Source organism: Staurois parvus, unplaced genomic scaffold (assembly GCF_062004578.1).
Source record: "Staurois parvus isolate SC_StPar_1 unplaced genomic scaffold, SC_StPar_1.0 ptg000682l, whole genome shotgun sequence".
NCBI classification, from domain to species: Eukaryota; Metazoa; Chordata; class Amphibia; order Anura; family Ranidae; genus Staurois; species Staurois parvus.
In genome coordinates this window covers 3,652,355-3,672,666 of record NW_028318478.1, presented here as the reverse complement: position 1 = coordinate 3,672,666, position 20,312 = coordinate 3,652,355, and the positions used below count along the sequence as shown (strand labels likewise).

The window sequence follows — 20,312 nt, the reverse complement described above, 5'->3', positions numbered from 1 at the left end:
CTTATGAAATATGCTTAGTATCCCAAGTATAAATACAGATATAATAGGTGTCAGGGGCGATACTATTTTTGAGGCAGCGGTCAGTGATGGCAGTCTACATGTTTCTTTACTATGAGATGTTTTTAAATCCATTTTCTTTTCTCCTTTTCTATCATGTGAAGTTAACATGTCTTTTTGTTTTTGAAACACAGGCTTTGGTAATGCTATGGCCAATGAAAGTCCATTTAGACAAGCACAAAGTTTTGTGTGGTATTGGTACCATAACTACTGGGCAAATTTACTAGCAGCTGAGAATCCTAACTGGTCAGATGAAGTCTTGTTTCAGAATGCCAGGAAACGGGTCATTGCTGTTTATCAGGTAACACACTCATACACTTTTTTATTGTACTATGGGACAGGGAGAATAAGTGTGCAACAGATACTTGTTGCAGGGAAAATATGTGATAGAAAACAAATCTAGCTCAATAAAATTACTAAACTTTAGCCTCACTTCCTGTCTTGCACAGCTGTACTGGCTCCTCTTCTGTACTGAAGTTGCTTACTCTGATTTCACTGCACACTGTGGGCTTCTCACAGTATGCATTAGAAATTTCAACATATCAGATGGCTGGATAATGTTTAGCAGACACAAATGAAGGCTGATTTGGCATATTTTAGGAAGATAAAGAAAGTTTTTGCTGCCCATACAGCTGGGCTGAACTGAAATCCTTAGATTTCCTATTCATGCTAAACAGTATGGATGGACAATGTTTGTAGGCCATCACATTTCAACTGAACCACAGGAATTGGTTAAACTTTAGGCCGTGTATGCATCTGGTAATTGTTTAGACTGTCATACAGGAGCTTTCAGTAATACTTTAATGTTTCATAAAGAACTTGGATTGCTAACCATTAGAGCAAATAATATAATAATAATATACGTGTCAAACTCTTGTCATTATCCATCATGGAGGGATTTTCTTGTAAAATTTGAAGTGCAAAAATGAAAAGACCCCTGTGTTCTAAACATGAGAATTACTATTGAAACTTTAGTCCTTTTAGCAATACTTTTATAAAGCATGTAACATTATTTTAGTGAACAAATAACAAAGATAATAATGAACTCTTTATAGAATAATCACCTATTTGTATTTTATATTTGTTTTCTAGAGAATTATTTTTTATGAATGGCTGCCAATATTTTTATCAAAAGAAGTGCAGAGCTACAGTGGTAAGAGCTTTTTATGTTTTTTTTCTGTCTGTCAATTTTGAACAACAAAAATAGCTTGAAATGTTTATATATATATATATGTATATATATATACAGTTACTGTATGTACTGAATGTTTGACAAAATACCAAAAATGTTTTTGACATTATGCAAAGACATGAGTTGTTCTGAGCTTCTAACCTACAAATGTCAGTGTTGGAGCTGGCTGTCTCGTGTTTACATGCATACAGTTACGGACACTGTACTGTATATTACACTGTAGAAAAAATCTGATAAGATCAGATAACTATCATTGCTATATGTAATATTTTATTTATTACACAAATTTTTGAAAACTTTATTTTTAAGCTATTGTTTTTTCTTTTAGGCTATAATCAGCATGTGGATCCGGGTGTATCCCCAGAATTTGTAGCTTTAGCAGCACAGATGATATACACCATGATGCCTTCAGGAGTTTACATGAGGTATTGTATTTCTTCAATTTACCTGAGTTTGGGTTACTATAGTGTTCATTTACTAAAGGCAAATAGACTGTGCACTTTGCAAGTACAGTTGCTCCAGAGCTTAATAAATGAGGCAAAGCTTCACTTTGCAAAGAATACCCTATCATATGCAAGAACAAAACCCCAAAAATGTGTCTTGTACATGACAGGACGATGGAAGTCAGAGCTTTTCCTCATTTACAAGTTCCGAAGCAACTGCACCTGCAAAGTGCACATTGTCTAATATGTATGCTTGCATACATGCTCTATCACAATTAAAATAAATGTTAATGCTTTTGTTGGTTAAAAAACCTGCAACAACATTAGGAAGAGTTAGTATTGTAATATAACAGGACCATTTTTTGTGGGTGCATGCAACTTACATGCGCTGTAGATGAGAGATGGGGGAGCACGTACACTCTTTTTACCTTTTGCTTGTTGACCTTCCTGCGATTACCCGGGCCCACAGGGACATTTTTGCATGGAGCATGACAGGTCCCCAACATGCATTGCCCAGCAGAGGACACCCAATTAAGCACCCCAGCCTTGCCTAATTTGCACAGATGTACAGTCCTTTGGTACCTTACAGAGGTCCCAAGCAATGCACCACACACTAGTCTGTTTCCAGGAGATTTCTCTATCTGTGGTCAAAATAATGGACTGCCCAAAAAATAGATGCCCTGGCCTTTGCTTTATTAAATAAAACATAGGGAATATTTACAAGCAGTTAAATTAGCCTTCCAAATGGAGGTAGCATGTTGGGTTACAAACACTATAACAGGCAAATCAATTCAGTGGGAGAGGAGACTTGCAAGACCTATAACCTCCAGAGGGCCGTCTCAAAGTCCCATCATCCCCCTAAGGGATGTGAGTTGTGTCATAAGCATTAGTCCATTGAATGTGGCTGTCCCATGGCTGCTTCGTGGGTAGCTTACTATCTGGGCCTCCTATCTATGTGGTGTATCCTTGCCTGATGCACCTCAAAGAATCATGTTTCTCCAGCTGAGTCTGGCTACCAGAACTATGGGAAGCCTCCTGCCTAACGATATATAGGTCGTCTAGATTGCAGGTGTCTAGCAAAACCCAGACACAGGATTTAATGTTCCGATCCAGAGCTGCTGCAGAATGCAGAAAAAGACAAATCTGCAGCTTTCTCTGCCCAGAAACATTAGTCTGGAATGTCACATTCACCCTAAATGTGAATCCTGTGTCACATTTTCTAATTTTTCCTATCTTCTCACAGTAACAGGGTCTCTATATATATATCATTTTTTATTTATATATATATATATATATATATATATATATATATATATATATAAAAATATATATGCATTTGTGCTCAAATGTTTGCATACCGTAGCAGAAATCATGACATTTTGGCACTGATATTGAAAATATGACTGATCGGGCCATAAAAGTGCCTTTTAGTTGAGGTTAGTGATCATATGAAGTCATTTATTTTATTTCACACAGGTTAAAATGGCAATTAAAAGTTAATTTCCCACATCTGTGGCTTTTTAAATTGCAGTTATTGTCTGTGTATAAATAGTCAATGGGTTTGTTAGCTTCTACATGGATGCATTGAGCAGGATAGATACAAAGCCATGGGGAGCAGAAATGAACTATCAAAAGACTTGCATAACAAGGTAAATAAACTTTATAAAGTAGAAAAGGATATAGAAAGCTATCCAAATCCTTGAATATGCCAGTCACTGCTGTTCAATCACTTACTAAAAAGTGGAACATTTAGGGATCTGTTGATACCAAGCCAAGGTCAGGTATGCCAAGAAAGATTGCAGCCACAATTGCCAGAAGAATTGCTTGAGATACAAATAAAAACTCACAGGTACCCTCAGGAGAAATACAGGCTGCTCTGAAAAAAGATGTTGTGGTTGTTTTAAGGAACACAATATGACAATACTTGAACAAAAATTAGGTGCATGGTCGAGTTGCCAGAAAGAGTCTTCATTGCATCAGTGCCACAAAAAATCCCAGTTACAATATGCCCGACAACACCTTGACATGCCTCACAGCTTCTGGCACACTGTAATCTGGAGTGATGAGACCAAAATAGAGCTTTATGGTCACAACCATGAGTGCTATGTTTGGAGAGGAGTCAACAAGGCCTATAGTGACAAAAATACCATCAACTCACTGATGTTTTGGGGTGTGTGAGCTCTAAAGGCACAGGGAATCTTGTGAAAAGTGATGGCAAGATGAATGCAGCTTGTTATCAGAAAATATTGGCAGACAATTTGCATTCTTCTGCACTAAAGCTGCTCATGTGATGCTCTTGGACTTTCCAGCATGACAATGAGCCTAAGCACAACCTCCAGTGGTTACAGCAGAAAAGGGTGACAGTTCTGGCAATGGCAATCACAGCCTCCTGACCTATCTAGTTACTCTGGGGAGATCTCAAAGTGCAGTTCATGCAAGCCGACCAAAGACTTTGACGAATGGGCAGCTATACCACCTGCAAGAATTCGGGGCCTCATAGGCAACTATTACAAAAGTCTGCACACTGTTATTGATGCTAATGGGGGCAATACACAGTATTTATTTATTTCAGGTAGTTATATAGCGCCGTCAATTTGCGCAGCGCTTTACATACATATTGTACATTCACATCAGTCCCTAACCCTCAAGGGGCGTACAATCTAAGGTCCCTAACTCACATTCATACATACACATACTAGGGCCAATTTAGACAGGATCCAATTCACCTACCAGCATGTCTTTGGAGGCTGGGAGGAAACCGGAGTACCCGGAGGATACCCACAGAGGCACAGGGAGAACATGCAAACTCCAGGCAGATGGTGCCGTGGCTGGGATTCGAACCAATGACCCGAGTACTGCCAGGCGAAAGTGCTAACCATTTAACCACTGTGCTGCCCAAACTAAGGGTATGCAGATTTTTAAACAGGGGTAATTTCATTTGTTTCCTTGTTGCAATGTTTTGTTTTATGATTGTACCATTTCTGTGTTTTCTCTAAAGGGACAAGAACTGCAGTTTTTTTAATGTCACAGGCTTGGATAATAAGATGTATCCTGCTCTTCGTTTGTGCAACAATTATTGGAGCAGACAGGTTGGATTAACAAATGAAAAATGTTCTAATCTTTGTGCCTTAAGATAAATGTTTTCATTCCCTAAACTTTTATTCTTCATAAACTAAGAAATTATAGTTTTCTGTTATGTTTTTTTGGTATATACTACTATGTGGATCATATTTGGCTGTTGATAATTCATTTTTTTTTATTTATTTAGCCTCATGCATACTGAACCTAAACAAAAACACCACTTTTACTGGCATTTGGCCTTTTTATCAGCCTGTAAAAGCACCTCTATGTTTATGCACACATAGGCATTAACAAGCATAGTAAAAGTGTTTATAGGTTGAAAAAGAAAAACCTCAAAAGCACATTCAGGAGAAGAGCTTATGAGCAGAAAAAATGAATGACGGGCCTAGACATGTGTAAATGCTAGGCACTATTAGGAGCGTTTGAGTGTTAATGCATTCCAGTGGCCAGAATAAATTAGTATTCTGAAAAATGGAATCCATTAATGATCAAATCTTCAAGGTGCCTAAATTGGGCTAAACACCTGTGCAATACATGGCTTTACGTGCTTTTTTGTAAGCACCCAGAGGAGAAATGCAAATGCCATGTGTTCATGAGGTCTTAAACCTATAAAACCATCTAAAAAAATAAGATGATATGATCTGAAAATTAGATACATGAGAGCAGGTTTTCATACTGAGAACAGCCGGATGATCTTTAGGTGTCACTACTATATTCCATATCAGCTAGGTTCAAATTGTTCCACGTCCAAACCAAACTTCCAAATTGTTTATAAGACTATAAAATTGTGTCAGTGTTTGTATCTTTTTACCATAGCACGTAGTATATTTAATATGGTCTAGTGATTTTTGGTGCATGCTTAATATTACTGCTTCCATTCCCCATGTGTGCCAGTGTATTGGTATCCTCATAATCTGCTCCTTCAGCTGTTTCAAATGCACTCCTTTTTTCTTCAAAATATAACCTGTTGCCTAATCAGACTAATTAGGGCTGTAACTGATAAGCAATTCTCGAGGGAAACATTCCCAACTTGTTTAAAACATTTTTCTTAATAAGGAATCAATAAATTATCTTGCTTTGGTGCTTTCACCCTACTATATCACACATTAAAGCTTCATCGATTATGCCTATAATGTTATTTGTATTAATTTCCCTATATCAATATTACTATCTTTACATGTAATCTTTTGATGATCTATGTTGCTTTCATTGAGTTTACTTTGCTAATTGTGTACCGATTTTAGAATCCAAACTTGAAGAACCTCACTGATATTGAGAATTTGTTGCTGGGCATGTGTTCACAAATAGCAGAAAAAGAAGATCACGTTATGGTCTCAGATTTAAAAGGTAAATTATAAAATGTAATAATACAAAGTGCAATATCAAAAATAACCAAATCAAAATACATGTTGTAATAGTCTGGCTTACATTAAAGCCCGCCCCTAGGATGCGGAAAAAAAAACCCCCTGCAGTGGGGTCCCTCCGTACTGCAAAGGTTAAGCTCTCATTAACTTACTGTATTCATCGCTTTGGCAGGCTCCAGCAATCTTATCTTGTACCTGATGCTCAAGGCTGTGGGTGGCCCCTCAGTGACACCATGTACAATGCTACAAGACGATTATTCCTACATTGTATGTACCCTAGAAAGCAGGCCTGTTGCACAGACAGAGGGAGCCTGACAAAGTGAGGAGAAAAATATTACACCTTATTCTTCTACCATAGACTTAATAAGCATTTAACCCTTGCAGTTTTAGGGGAGAGCACTGCAAGGGTAGTTGTTTCCAGTGCCCAGGGTTGGGCTTTAATTCAACTGTAATATGTAATGGGTTACTGCATTTAAAGTTAAAAATATAATTAAAAGGCAAAACGTGTTTTTCTGGACATAGTGGAGAGGGTTTAGAATACCTGTCAGGTTTTTATTGCTGTTCCTTCCCCTGTTAGGGAGATTCGCCCTCTCTATATGGCAGAGAGGGCAGAAGGGGGCAGGCGGGTGAACGGCGCAACTTTTCTAAGCAGCAGTGAAAGTTTTTAATGCTCAGTGCCAAAATACAGCTGCTCAGGGCAGTACCCGGTGACTATGAAGGAGGCAATGCGAGGAACAGTTTTACCAGAAGCAGTCAATTGAATACACACCATTACACATACCCAGTGTATCTGGTGCTAAATCTGGTGCTTGAAAAAAAAACTGCTTTAAGACTTTAGATATTTTATTGTTTTGTTTTTAGTTGGAACAATTTTGTTGCCAGCGGTTTAGACATTAATGGCTGTGTGTTGAGTTATTTTGAGGGGACAGCAAATTTATACTGTTATACAAGCTGTACACTCACTACTTTACATTGTTGTAAAGTGTCATTTCTTCAGTGTTGTTGCGTGAAAAGATATAATAAAATATTTACAAAAATGTGAGGGGTGTACTCACTTCTGTGAGATACTGTATATGCAGTAAAGCATGCTTGTTATACTCATTGTTGAACCCAAGGGGTTAAACCTCCGCATTGTGTTAGAAGGCTGTTTGATCCTGCCTTCTCTGATCCTCTTCTTCCTCTACTGTCCCCAACATATCTGCTGATAGAATAGAACCTTGGGGACAAGCTGCACATGGTCAGTTTGGTGTGTATTGCTAGAGAGTTTTTTTTTTCGGGGAGAGTGAATGTAATCAGCACAGGGCCAATCAGAGCTGTCCAGACAGAGGGTCAGGGGTTAAGAAGCCTCATAGGACAGTCAGAAGAGAATGAAAACTCCTCTTACAAGCTTTAACCAGTGCTCTGCTGGACACTGATAGAAGTCACAAGACTGCTCTAACTGCTGATAAGAAAGGGTATTTAGCAGTTTATATTTACTAAAATAATTGCATTTCCATATTCTTTGTACTGTGGGAGACCAGATATAGTGAATGTAGGGTCCTGAGTTTAGTAACACTTAGATAAAAAAAGTTCTAAATACAGTATGTGCAGCAATTGCATTTAGGTGACTGGTTCTTATGGGTCTATGCACCTTTCACATACTGATTGAGAATGATTCAGACTACTATTATAAGATCTGGAAATGTATAAAAAAAAGAAATATGTTGATCCACCACCTGGGGGCAATAAAAACTGTTTGGGAAAGGACAATAAGACAGGTTGCTTTAATGCATTGAAATAATTTCCCAAGTAACATCACACAAGGTAAAACAGATAACACCAACAAACTATAGTTGTTTTTATTCCTGCCATGGTTTTAGGGCTAAGAATTTAATTTGTTTATATGCACATATATACCATTGATTAACATATTTTTATGTATTTCATTCCAGACTACTGGTATGGGCAGATGCTATATTCCCGAACAGATTTGTTAGCAGCAAGTATTCAGCGTGGAAGAGATATGGGTTTACCTAGCTATAATAAAGTCAGAAGGTATTATGGATTCTCACCTGGAACATGGGCAAACATCAGCAGCTCTGAAATAAGACAAAAGGTTTGTCTACTTTTTCAAGATGCAAAAAAAGGACTAATACATGTAAAAGTGTTATAAATTCACATGCATGCTGCAAAAGCTATAATTTTATGTGTTCAATGATCCCTAAATGCAGGAAAATGCACTGTACAGATATTATACAGTTTGCAGAACACCAATGACAGTTAACTTTTTACACACACCCGGTAGCTGACACCATTCTGAGGTTTAAAGAAAATGTCTGTATCACTTGCTACCATGCCCAGACAGAAATTTAAAACAGGTTATTTTACAGTAGCATGTCTGCTCATTTCTAAGTAGGGCATTCAGAGATTAAGAGTAACAAATTTTAAAATATAATTTAAATAAAAAAAAAAAAGAAAGTCAGAGGAATTGCTGCAGAACAGACAAAAGCAATAGTAAAATAAAAAAAAAGGCTTAAAAGTGAAAAATACTTAAAGTGGTACTTTAGCCAGAAAACTAAGTCTTGATACATCACTTCAGGCTGGATCTTTTTGCAGGTATGGCTATGTAAAACAATAAAAATAAGTGTCTATACTGTTTAAAATCCAGTAGTACACTGTTCCACCCTGCTCTGCACATGCTCAGTAGCTCTCTATTCTCAGCACTGCACCTAAAATCAGAGCCACTTGAGGTCGATCAGCTGACAGCTTTACTGCTGCTGAAGAGTGGAGAAAGCAACACTAATGACACAGACTGTACTGAGGGAACACAGATTAGAGGTAGAAAAGAAAAGCAGGAGAGGTGACAGGACAAACTCTGCTGCCAGGGAGACACAAGAAAGTTAAATTTACAAGGATAGTATTTTATCGTATCTCTTGGATATTCTCTCCTTTCTCCCTCATCTGCAGCCCGTGAACCTCAGCACTGTAAAGCTTCTGTCAGCCATCCTCTCTATCAGAACCAAGACATGCAATCAAGGCTGCAAAATGTACATATTTTAATTGTAGAAAGTGATATAGGGGTTGATTTACTAAAGGTAAATAGGTTGTGCACTGCAACTGCACTCCAAGTGCACGTGGAAGTGCACTGAAAGTGCAGTTGCTCTAGATCTGAAAGTAACATGCAAGGAAAAAAAAACTGCATTTTACTAGCACACGATTGAATGAAAGAAAACAGCAGAGCTTCGCCTCATTTCAGAGCTTACCCTTGGATCTAAAGCAACTGCGCTTGCAGTGCGCAGCCTATTTAACTTTAGTAAATCAACCCCACATAGTTTTTGAAACCAAGGCAAGGGGGGGAGTTTCCAGTAAGGAAGTGACTGCTCTGGGCTTCAACAAAAAGGAGGCCTCCAGCAAGAAGAAACAGGAGCAATGTTGGGGGTGATTTACAGCACACACTAATTTTGGTAGCATAATTATTAATGTGGACTGAATGTTCTGTTAAAGAACATTAGTGGTTATAAAACTGTTGTTATGGGTAAAGTTCCACTTTTAAGTTTATTCTACCCAGTTTTTGAATTAGTGAAAAAATTAAATTGCTTGCAGAATAGGTCCAGTTTGATATTAGAAGAGTCACTGACCCTCAGAAATGTGGCTATCAGCATCCCTTGTAGTTTTGATGTCAAATGAGAACAACACCTGCCAAATGCAACAGCTTTTTATTGTCTCCAATGACAGTGTTGCAAAGCAAACTTCACCCAATCACAAAGGGTCCAAGGGGTGTATTATGGGTGGGCTGGAGTGTATGTTACTATGGTCGGATGACAAACCCTTATGCCAACTATTTTGGGTACATCTATATTTCCATATGACATCATTTAAAATAATTTACTAAACCTAGTGCACTCTAACTTCAGCTTGTTCAAGAAGCTTTGACAATAAAACCTGGAAGCTGATTAGTTTCTATGCAGAACTGCACCATGATTTTGCACCATGTAGCTTTAGTAAATAACCCCCAATGTGTTGGAGATCAAACATGATATATTTCTGAAGTAAGTTTCTCCTAGGAGGCTGAATGTCTCTAATTTGCCTTCTGGACCTTGCAGGTTAGGCCTGTTTGGTGTCCAACGGATTGGTATATCCTTAAACATTAGTTCAGACACATTTTACGAGGGTAACTTGAGTATGGTTAGGCCTGGTTCATACTGGCACTGTCAAAACAGCATTTACTGTATATGTGTTTAGAGCACATTTCTAAATTCATATACATGCAGGTAATGATGTCTTAATGGTATCATTCAGACTAGATATTTAACTGTATTCCCTGATGTTCAGTATAGCTGCATTTAGAGAAAATGGATCTCTGTGCATCCAACATCCAAGAACTCTAAATGCAGTCTATTATTGTAAAAGCATGTAACCACAGCTAATTGCACATAAGCACAACCTCACCTGTTTTAGAGCATAAACTTCTAAATGCAGAAAAAAAGTGATTTGGGAACCAAGTTTTTATGTTTCCTGTGTTTAGTATAGATAAACACAGGAGTGCAAGTGTGAATGAAGTCTATGAATTATAAAGAATGTATGAAACTTAACTGTGTAGTTCAGTTGTAGGTTAGCAATGAAAAGAAAGCCTAGTATCACAGGTGTGTAGTTGCTCTGCAGAATGTTTATGAGGTTACCCTCTATGACAGGGCTTCAATAGGCGGCTGGCCTGTGTAATGTCAAATGTGGCTTAATCACCTTAACTGCTTGTTGCATGCCCACAGTAGTTGTATGCGAGCGGACGGCAGCTTCAGGCCGGGTGACATACCTGTATGTTGCAATTTTTCTTCCAGGTGCAGGCCAATTGGACACAGCACAAGTTTGGCAGCTGATTTCAACCACTGATTTTTGTGCTTTTTCTTGAGCCATTCCTTTGTTGCCTTGGCAGTATGTGTTGGGTCATTGTCATGCTGGAAGTCCCATCCACGACCCATCTTCAGTGTTCTGGCTGAGGGAAGAAGGTTCTCATCCAAGATTTTACAATACTTGGCCCCGTCTATTGGCCCCTCAATGCGGCAAAGTTGGCCTTTACCTTTAGCCGACTAACAGTCCCAAAGCATAATGTTTCCACCTTCGTGCTTGACTGTAGGATTGGTGTTCTTAGGTTAATAGTCAGCATTTTTCTTCCTGCATACATGGCAAGTTGAGTAAAAGCCAAAGAGCTCAATTTTGGTCTTCTCTGACCACAGCACTTTCTCCCAATCCTCTGAAGCATTTAGATGTTCATTGACAAAATGCAGATGGGCCTGTACATATGCCTTCTTGAGGAGGGGGACCTTGTGGGTGCTGAAGGATTTCAATCCACTGCAACGTATTGTGTTACCAATGGTTTGTTTGGTGACTGTGGTTCCAGCTGCCTTGAGATCATTCACAAGCTCCTCCAATGTAGTTCTTGGCTGATCCTTCACTTTTCTCATGATCATCCTTACCCCATGAGGCGAAATCTTGCATGGAGCTCCAGACCGAGGGTGATTGATGGTTATTTTGTATTTCTTCCATTTCCAAATAATCGCTCCAACAGTTGTTTCCTTCTCACCAAGCTTCTTGCTGATGGTCTTGTAGCCCATTCCAGCCTTGTGCAGGTCTACAATCTTGTCTTTGAAGTCCTTTGATGGCTCTTTTGTCTTGCCCATGATGGTGCCCAAGAGAGTTTCTGTGGACAGGTGTCTTTTATACACATAATGAGTTGTCGTTAGGAGCACCTTCTTAATTTGCCAGGACTAATTTGTGTACAACATGGGCACATAGCCAATCTATGGGAGCCAGAATTATTGTTGGTTGGTAGGGGATCAAATACTTATTTTTCTCACCGAACTGCAACTCAATTGATAACATTTGTATCATGTGTTTTTTTCAGGGTTTTTGATTGATATTCTCTCTCTATCATTTAAAATACACCTATGACAAAACTTATAGACCCTTAATTTTTTTGAAAGTGGGCAAACCTACAAAATCTGCAGGGGATCAAATAATTACATTCCCCGCTGTTTAGGGGTTGATTAACTAAATAGGCTGTCTACTTTGGAGGGGAAATTTCCCTGATCTTAATCAGAGAGGTGAAAATGCACTTTGCAAAGAATATCCAATCGTGTGCAAGGAAATAACAAAAGGTAGTTTTGCTTGCTCGTTATTTGATTATGGAAGTCAGTAGAGCTTCACCTCATTTGCTAAGCTAAAGTAAAATTCCCTTGCAAAGTAAACAGTTTATTTGCCTTTACTAAATAACCATTATCACTATCTGAACACAAGGTTAGACAGTTGGCATCTCTGATTACTAATTGACGTTTTTGACATGCACCCATGCTTTGAGCCATGTACATGGAATTCAAATCTTCTCCCTCTGTTTCAGTGGGTTTATGCAGACATAAAAACAATGCACATTTTTTTTGGGCCTAACGTGAATGTTAAGTGGAATGAAAGAGAATGTGCAGGAAAATATTTTAATATATAGAATGGTTGCAATGTCAAGCACTAACTTTTTTAACTTGTATAGCTTTCAGAATTGTATGACGAGAACATTGAAAAACTGGAGCTTATACCTGGTGCAATGCTGGAAACCAATGGGGATGCTGAAAGCATCATACCAAAAATCATTCTGGATCAATTTTACCGTCTAAGAGATGGAGATAGATTTTGGTTTGAAAATACTAAAAATGGGTATGTTACTGCTCTTGGGGATGAGTGATATATGTATAGAGAGAAAATAATTAGAGGACCAATATTTAATCAGTGTTCTGGAGTGAGATTATGTATCTCACATATTAATTATTAGAGCTTTGGTGTTAGATGCTTAGTAAATAATTGCTAAGTAAGGGAAACTGATTACAGATTATTAGCTATATGTAAGCTTAAGCTTCTAAAAACAAATATGTAAGCCGTTTAACAATTTTTAAACAAAACATCTTACCTAAAAACAGGTACCTTATTGGGATGAACTTGAACATTTGAGGCTTCATAGTAAATATGATTAATTTTCTTTCTGCGGACAGAGTATTTTATTAAGCAAACCTACAGTACCCTTTATACACTCCCATCAAACCTTTCATTTCATGTCACTGATCAGAATACCTTAGACAATTTACTTCACAATCAAGAGATTCCCTAAAGGTTCTAAATATCCAAATACAGTAATTTTTCCATTAAGGACCTTGATTTTATAACATCCTTATTCAATAGAGATAGGATGATATAAATTGCTGTAAAAATAGAAAAATGCCACAACAGATAGGTGGATCACCCTATGTAATTACTCTCTGACTCATCAATAATTAAAGATGTGGGTTAACACCGAAAAACCTATAGCATACAAAAGATAAAAAGCCCTAAAGAAAGGATGTAAAGTAACAGTTTCATTAAACCCAAGCAGAGTAGTTACTGGTACAAAGATAGCTTTATTGTAAATCTCACATAAAACAGATGAAACCTTCCAAGGTGAAATACACATCACAATTTTTAAAACTCAGCAATCCAGATTACGAAATTCAATGGCTAATCAAATTACCACTCATCATGGACATGCTCCATAAGTATAAAATATTCTTAACCCATAAAAATGCATGACTAGTGGTTCCTGTGGATTCATGATCCTACATAACCCCCAGTACTAGAGTGATTTTTGGGTTTGATCAAACCGTTACTTTACAGCCTTTCTTTAGGGCTGTTTATCTTTTGTATGATATACATTTTTGTACGTTTGTGTATTACGTTTACCTTTATTAATTATTCTGATATTTTAGGAGCTATTCATAAAGAAATATAGTAATAGGTAAGTAATAAATATAGTGCTGCCAAAACAATTTCTTGCATCTATATACTTCTTGGAAAAAAACTTCTGTCCCAATCTCCTTTCAGTGCTGGTCATGTGATGAAATGTTTTGACATTTGAATATATGATATAATTACCAAAATAAAGCATTTTAGCACACTAGTACACAGCTATAGGATCAAAATTCAAGCACAATAATGTAGTGTCTAAAACTTATAATATATAATAGGTGAAACAGTAAACACATTGGCCTGAAGTTTTGTAGGCTCATTTTCAGAGATCTTCTTGATGATATCGGAAACGTAAGGGGCATTTATTTAGCATGACTATTATGAGCAGAAAACAATTGGCAAAACCAGAACAACTTAAATTTTTTTTTGTATCCAAGGTGTTTTTAAATTCAAAATTTGTATGCTGGAGGGTCCCTTAAAGTAGCAAACTGGTCACGGTGCATGCTATGTCTTTTTGTTTTGCTGAGGAATGACTAATGTGCGATGTAGGAAAATTTACAAATGTATGTTTATTTAGTCTCTTTACAGCGGATGAAGTGGCTATGATACAGAAAATTACATTTCACGATGTGCTTGTAAATGCCACTGAAATGATGGCTGGTGCACTTCAAAAAGAAGTTTTTGTTTGGAAAACAGGTGAGTCGTCTCTTTTTCTGCCTTTTAAACCTCAAGTAACATAATCAAGTCAACAGCAACATATATATGACTCCTAATTACAACAGTTTCAGAATTGTAGTTTATACTTTGTATTGGTATACTTTTCCTGTATTACAATATTTATACATTTTATTTACTACTTTTAATATTACTATGCATAAAATGCCATAAACGTTAGGTATCAATAAAAATGAGGAAAAGGTAAAAAAAAAAAAATTTGCCCACCCAGTAATCACATGAACAGTATATGCTTGTATCTTATAACTGTGTGGTACATGACAAGTACACATCACCAATGCTTCTCATATCTCAACAAAGTAGAACTAAAGTTAAAGTAGAACTGAAGACAAAACTTTTTTCATTTTGGATAAAGTAAGGGAAGATTATAACCCCGATCAGATTTTTTTTCACCATCTGTGTCCCATTATAGAGATTTCCCTTCACTTTCTGTCCCATAGCTAAACAGGAAGTGAAACGAAATCCCTGCTAATTAAGGGGATTCCTTGGGGACCCCCAGGTCACTAGTACTAGTGTCCTCATTGGAAGATTTCCCCTCTATTACTTTTCTGGGAACAACCCAAAATTTGGGGTTTTCTTTTACTTTCAATGATAATGGTAAGATAGGACAAATAGAGAGGGTGAATCTCCCGAACAGGAGCACAGACATCAGTAAAAACCTATAGTCATTCTAATCCCTCTCTACTCTATCCAAAAGTAAAAAAAGTTTTGCCTTTAGTTATACTTTAAAGATAGTCCAAACGTTCCTGTGTTTCTTTTTATCCAAAATACCTCTTGAATGATTTAAGCCCCCAAGAAATCATGGTGTACAAGATGCATTAACTACCTCTTTGTACCTTGAAGGATCTAAACAAAAATGTATTTTCCATTCCTAGATGATCCATGCCCACAGCCTACACAGCTTAACTCTGACAATCTGGAAAAATGCGTGCCTGTTATATTCACAAATTACTTTGAAGGAAGTGGTGTTGGATTTGCATTTACACTTGTATTTCTCTGCAGTTTTCCATTTGGTATGGAAGCAAATTTTAAATTTCATTTCACATATTATGTATGTAAATTGCCGAGTCTCTATTTAAGAAGTTGTAGTCACTGCAGTGTTTATAAAAATTGTTCAGAGAATAATTCAGAAATAATTCAGCATAATTCATTTCTTTGCATTTACTCTGTTCCATTCATATAAGGGGGCAACTTTTGATGATTTGATTTGCATATAATATCAGTTAAACCTACTTTAAAAGTTTTTTTTTAACTATGTGTTCGTTTCTTATACTTTAACATTTAATTATTCCAAATTAGCCCTTCCCTTGGCTATTATTTTTCTTTTTTGTTTCTAATTTTTTAACCATTAGTGTTTAAACTTTTTGTTTTTATTCCTTTTGTAATTGTAAAACTTTTTTTGTCATTTTTTAGTGTCACATTTTTAAAAAATTAACAAACTAAAAAAAAAAGCCTTTTGATTTGGAAATAACTTTCCATTGCTTTTGTATCAGAAATATAACTATAGTGTCATTCTGAACTGAACAAATTATAGAAAAAATGTATACTTTATATCTACTGTAACACTGTTTTTTTACCAAACACGGATCAAAGTAGAAAATGTGCATTCTTTAATATTTTTTACCCTCTTTTTTGTAAAAAGATTTATGCAAAAAAGGAAAGCCTTGTTTGTCCCAAATAACAGGTGTGGGGTCTGAAGTAGTAATTCAATAACCCAGTTTGCAAAGTTAGTTGCGTCGGCCTAATTCTGTTTTTAAAAGAAATATTTAGTAAATTGTCAGAAGGACCATTTAGTAGACTTTTAAAGGCACCCAAACAATCTCCTACAGCACCTCAAGAGCCCAGAACCCAGCTTCCATTATTAGGCTACATTCACACATAAGTTTAACAGTGGCTAGTTTGCCACTTTACTAGTGATTACTATGCGAACAGTGGTGGCATTGGCCATAGATTTGACAAACACTGCTAACAGCTGCAGCTGTTTGCACACAGGCAAGAATTAAATGATTTTGTAGATGGCCACTACTAAACTGCCAAGTGAATGTAGCTCAAGGCAACTACCAAAATTCATCTCTCGGTCCAGCTTCCCCAACTTAACTGCTGTTTGATGAGACCCCACCCCTCATAGAAATTGAGCAACAGTATGATAGGAAGGGAGGCCAAGCCTGGCAATAGAGCTCTCAGGGTCTCCAGCCTTCAGTAGGATTGATAGCATTATGTTTAGGCATCTGTAGGTGCCCTCAATGCAGCCCCTTGTGATGGTTTTCTGGCATTTATTTAACAATGGTTTATATTAATTGTACTACTGTTTATTTTACATTTAAACAATGTTTTATTTCTTATTATGAAAATATATACAGAAATTTCAATCATTTATATATTTGCAGTGAGTTTACTAATTGCAGTGGCGGTTGCACAATACCGCAAGAGATCATTTATTCGTATGCAGAAAGTGAATAAAAGCCCTGCTGTCAGTAAAGAGAGCAATCTTAAAGGATTTCAAGGTATTACCAAATTTGTTTTGTCCACATGTCTGTGTTTATATCAGCAAGCAAGTACTCACCATGCAAGCACAAATAATTTATTGACAAAGATGCCTAGAGACTTAAAGGGCTAATATGTTGAATACAAAATAAGACACGTTACATGCATGCATTATGTGAAAGAGATAATAATTAGAGATGAGCGAATCGAACCAGGCGAAGTGGAATTCGATTCGAATTTCAGGAAAAATTCGATTCGCGTCGAATCCGAATATTAGCCTACTTCGGGTGCGCGAATCGGATTTTTCCCGATCAGCCGGCAAAAGTGTCCCTGCAGAGAGCTCTGCTATTTCTGACAGTTCTCTGACAGTTCCTTCACATGTACAGCGGTTGAAACATTGTATCTATTTGTTTCCATTTAGGATACAGATGTTTTTATTCGGAAACAGATACAATGTTTCAACCGCTGTAAATGTGAAAGTCAGAGAACTGTCAGAAATAGAGGAACTCTGCAGATACACTTTTTGCCGGTTTGGAATTATTCTTATTTTCATCCTACTTCTTCTTCTTCTTCATCCTCAGAAGAAGAAGAAGAAGAGGATGAGGATGAAGAAGAAGAAGAAGTAGGATGAAAATAAGAAGAATTCCAAGCCGGCAAAAAGTGTATCTGCAGAGCTCCTCTAAGTGTATCTGCAGAATAGAGGAGCTCTGCAGATACACTTTTTGCCGGCTTGGAATTCTTCTTATTTTCATCCTACTTCTTCTTCTTCCTCTTCATCCTCTTCTTCTTCTTCTGAGGATGAGGATGAAGAAGAAGAAGAAGAAGAAGTAGGATGAAAATAAGAAGAATTCCAAGCCGGCAAAAAGTGTATCTGCAGAGCTCCTCTATTCTGCAGATACACTTAGAGGAGCTCTGCAGATACACTTTTTGCCGGCTTGGAATTCTTCTTATTTTCATCCTACTTCTTCTTCTTCTTCTTCTTCCTCTTCATCCTCATCCTCTTCTTCTTCTTCTGAGGATGAAGAAGAAGAAGAAGAAGTAGGATGAAAATAAGAAGAATTCCAAGCCGGCAAAAAGTGTATCTGCAGAGCTCCTCTAAGTGTATCTGCAGAATAGAGGAGCTCTGCAGATACACTTTTTGCCGGCTTGGAATTCTTCTTATTTTCATCCTACTTCTTCTTCTTCCTCTTCATCCTCATCCTCATCTTCTTCTTCTGAGGATGAAGAAGAAGAAGAAGTAGGATGAAAATAAGAAGAATTCCAAGCCGGCAAAAAGTGTATCTGCAGAGCTCCTCTATTCTGCAGATACACTTAGAGGAGCTCTGCAGATACACTTTTTGCCGGCTTGGAATTCTTCTTATTTTCATCCTACTTCTTCTTCTTCTTCCTCTTCATCCTCATCCTCTTCTTCTTCTGAGGATGAGGATGAAGAAGAAGAAGAAGTAGGATGAAAATAAGAAGAATTCCAAGCCGGCAAAAAGTGTATCTGCAGAGCTCCTCTATTCTGCAGATACACTTAGAGGAGCTCTGCAGATACACTTTTTGCCGGTTTGGAATTATTCTTATTTTCATCCTACTTCTTCTTCTTCTTCATCCTCAGAAGAAGAAGAAGAAGAGGATGAGGATGAAGAAGAAGAAGTAGGATGAAAATAAGAAGAATTCCAAGCCGGTAAAAAGTGTATCTGCAGAGCTCCTCTAAGTGTATCTGCAGAATAGAGGAGCTCTGCAGATACACTTTTTGCCGGCTTGGAATTCTTCTTATTTTCATCCTACTTCTTCTTCTTCTTCCTCTTCATCCTCATCCTCTTCTTCTTCTTCTGAGGATGAAGAAGAAGAAGAAGAAGTAGGATGAAAATAAGAAGAATTCCAAGCCGGCAAAAAGTGTATCTGCAGAGCTCCTCTATTCTGCAGATACACTTAGAGGAGCTCTGCAGATACACTTTTTGCCGGCTTGGAATTCTTCTTATTTTCATCCTACTTCTTCTTCTTCTTCATCCTCATCCTCATCTTCTTCTTCTGAGGATGAAGAAGAAGAAGAAGTAGGATGAAAATAAGAAGAATTCCAAGCCGGCAAAAAGTGTATCTGCAGAGCTCTTCTATTCTGCAGATACACTTAGAGGAGCTCTGCAGATACACTTTTTGCCGGCTTGGAATTCTTCTTATTTTCATCCTACTTCTTCTTCTTCTTCCTCTTCATCCTCATCCTCTTCTTCTTCTGAGGATGAAGAAGAAGAAGAAGAAGAAGTAGGATGAAAATAAGAAGAATTCCAAGCCGGCAAAAAGTGTATCTGCAGAGCTCCTCTATTCTGCAGATACACTTAGAGGAGCTCTGCAGATACACTCTTTGCCGGCTTGGAATTCTTCTTATTTTCATCCTACTTCTTCTTCTTCATCCTCATCCTCAGAAGAAGAAGAGGATGAGGATGAAGAAGAAGAAGTAGGATGAAAATAAGAAGAATTCCAAGCCGGCAAAAAGTGTATCTGCAGAGCTCCGCTAAGTGTATCTGCAGAGCTCCGCTATTTCTGACAGTTCTGTGACATTCCCTCCATACAGCGGTTGAAACATTGTATCTATTTGTTTCCATTTATGGAAACAAATAGATACAATGTTTCAACCGCTGTATGGAGTGAATGTCACAGAACTGTCAGAAATAGGCTATTTCTGACAGTTCTGTGACATTCCCTCCATTCAACCGCTGTATGGAGGGAATGTCACAGAACTGTCAGAAATAGCCTATTTCTGACAGTTCTGTGACATTCACTCCATACAGCGGTTGAAACTCCTTCTTCTCATCCTTCTCCTTCTCCTTCTTCTCATCCTTCTCCTTCTTCTCATCCTTCTCCTTCTCCTTCTTCTCATCCTTCTCCTTCTTCTCATCCTTCTCCTTCTTCTCATCCTTCTCCTTCTTCTCATCCTTCTTCTTCTTCTCATCCTTCTCCTTCTTCTCATCCTTCTTCTTCTCATCCTTCTCCTTCTTCTCATCCTTCTTCTCATCCTTCTCCTTCTTCTAATCCTTCTCCTTCTTCTCATCCTTCTCCTTCTCCTTCTTCTCATCCTTCTCCTTCTTCTCATCCTTCTCCTTCTCCTTCTTCTCATCCTTCTCCTTCTCCTTCTTCTCATCCTTCTCCTTCTCCATCTTCTCATCCTTCTCCTTCTCCATCTTCTCATCCTTCTCCTTCTCCTTCTTCTCATCCTTCTCTTTCTTCTCATCCTTCTCC

The 20,312-nt window shown here is 37.6% G+C and overlaps 1 protein-coding gene across 1 annotated transcript in view; it reads left to right on the top strand.

Moving 5' to 3' along the window:
* Positions 1–20,312, top strand: part of LOC149447555 (dual oxidase 1-like) — a 61,317-nt gene that overhangs the window by 18,005 nt on the left and 23,000 nt on the right. The window contains exons 6-15 of the mRNA XM_089652361.1: positions 192–358; positions 1,150–1,210; positions 1,578–1,674; positions 4,691–4,781; positions 6,018–6,120; positions 8,069–8,232; positions 12,652–12,815; positions 14,452–14,570; positions 15,485–15,622; positions 16,997–17,113. Coding sequence (XP_089508487.1) covers positions 192–358; positions 1,150–1,210; positions 1,578–1,674; positions 4,691–4,781; positions 6,018–6,120; positions 8,069–8,232; positions 12,652–12,815; positions 14,452–14,570; positions 15,485–15,622; positions 16,997–17,113 — 1,221 coding nt within the window. The remainder of the gene's footprint in view (positions 1–191; positions 359–1,149; positions 1,211–1,577; positions 1,675–4,690; positions 4,782–6,017; positions 6,121–8,068; positions 8,233–12,651; positions 12,816–14,451; positions 14,571–15,484; positions 15,623–16,996; positions 17,114–20,312) is intronic.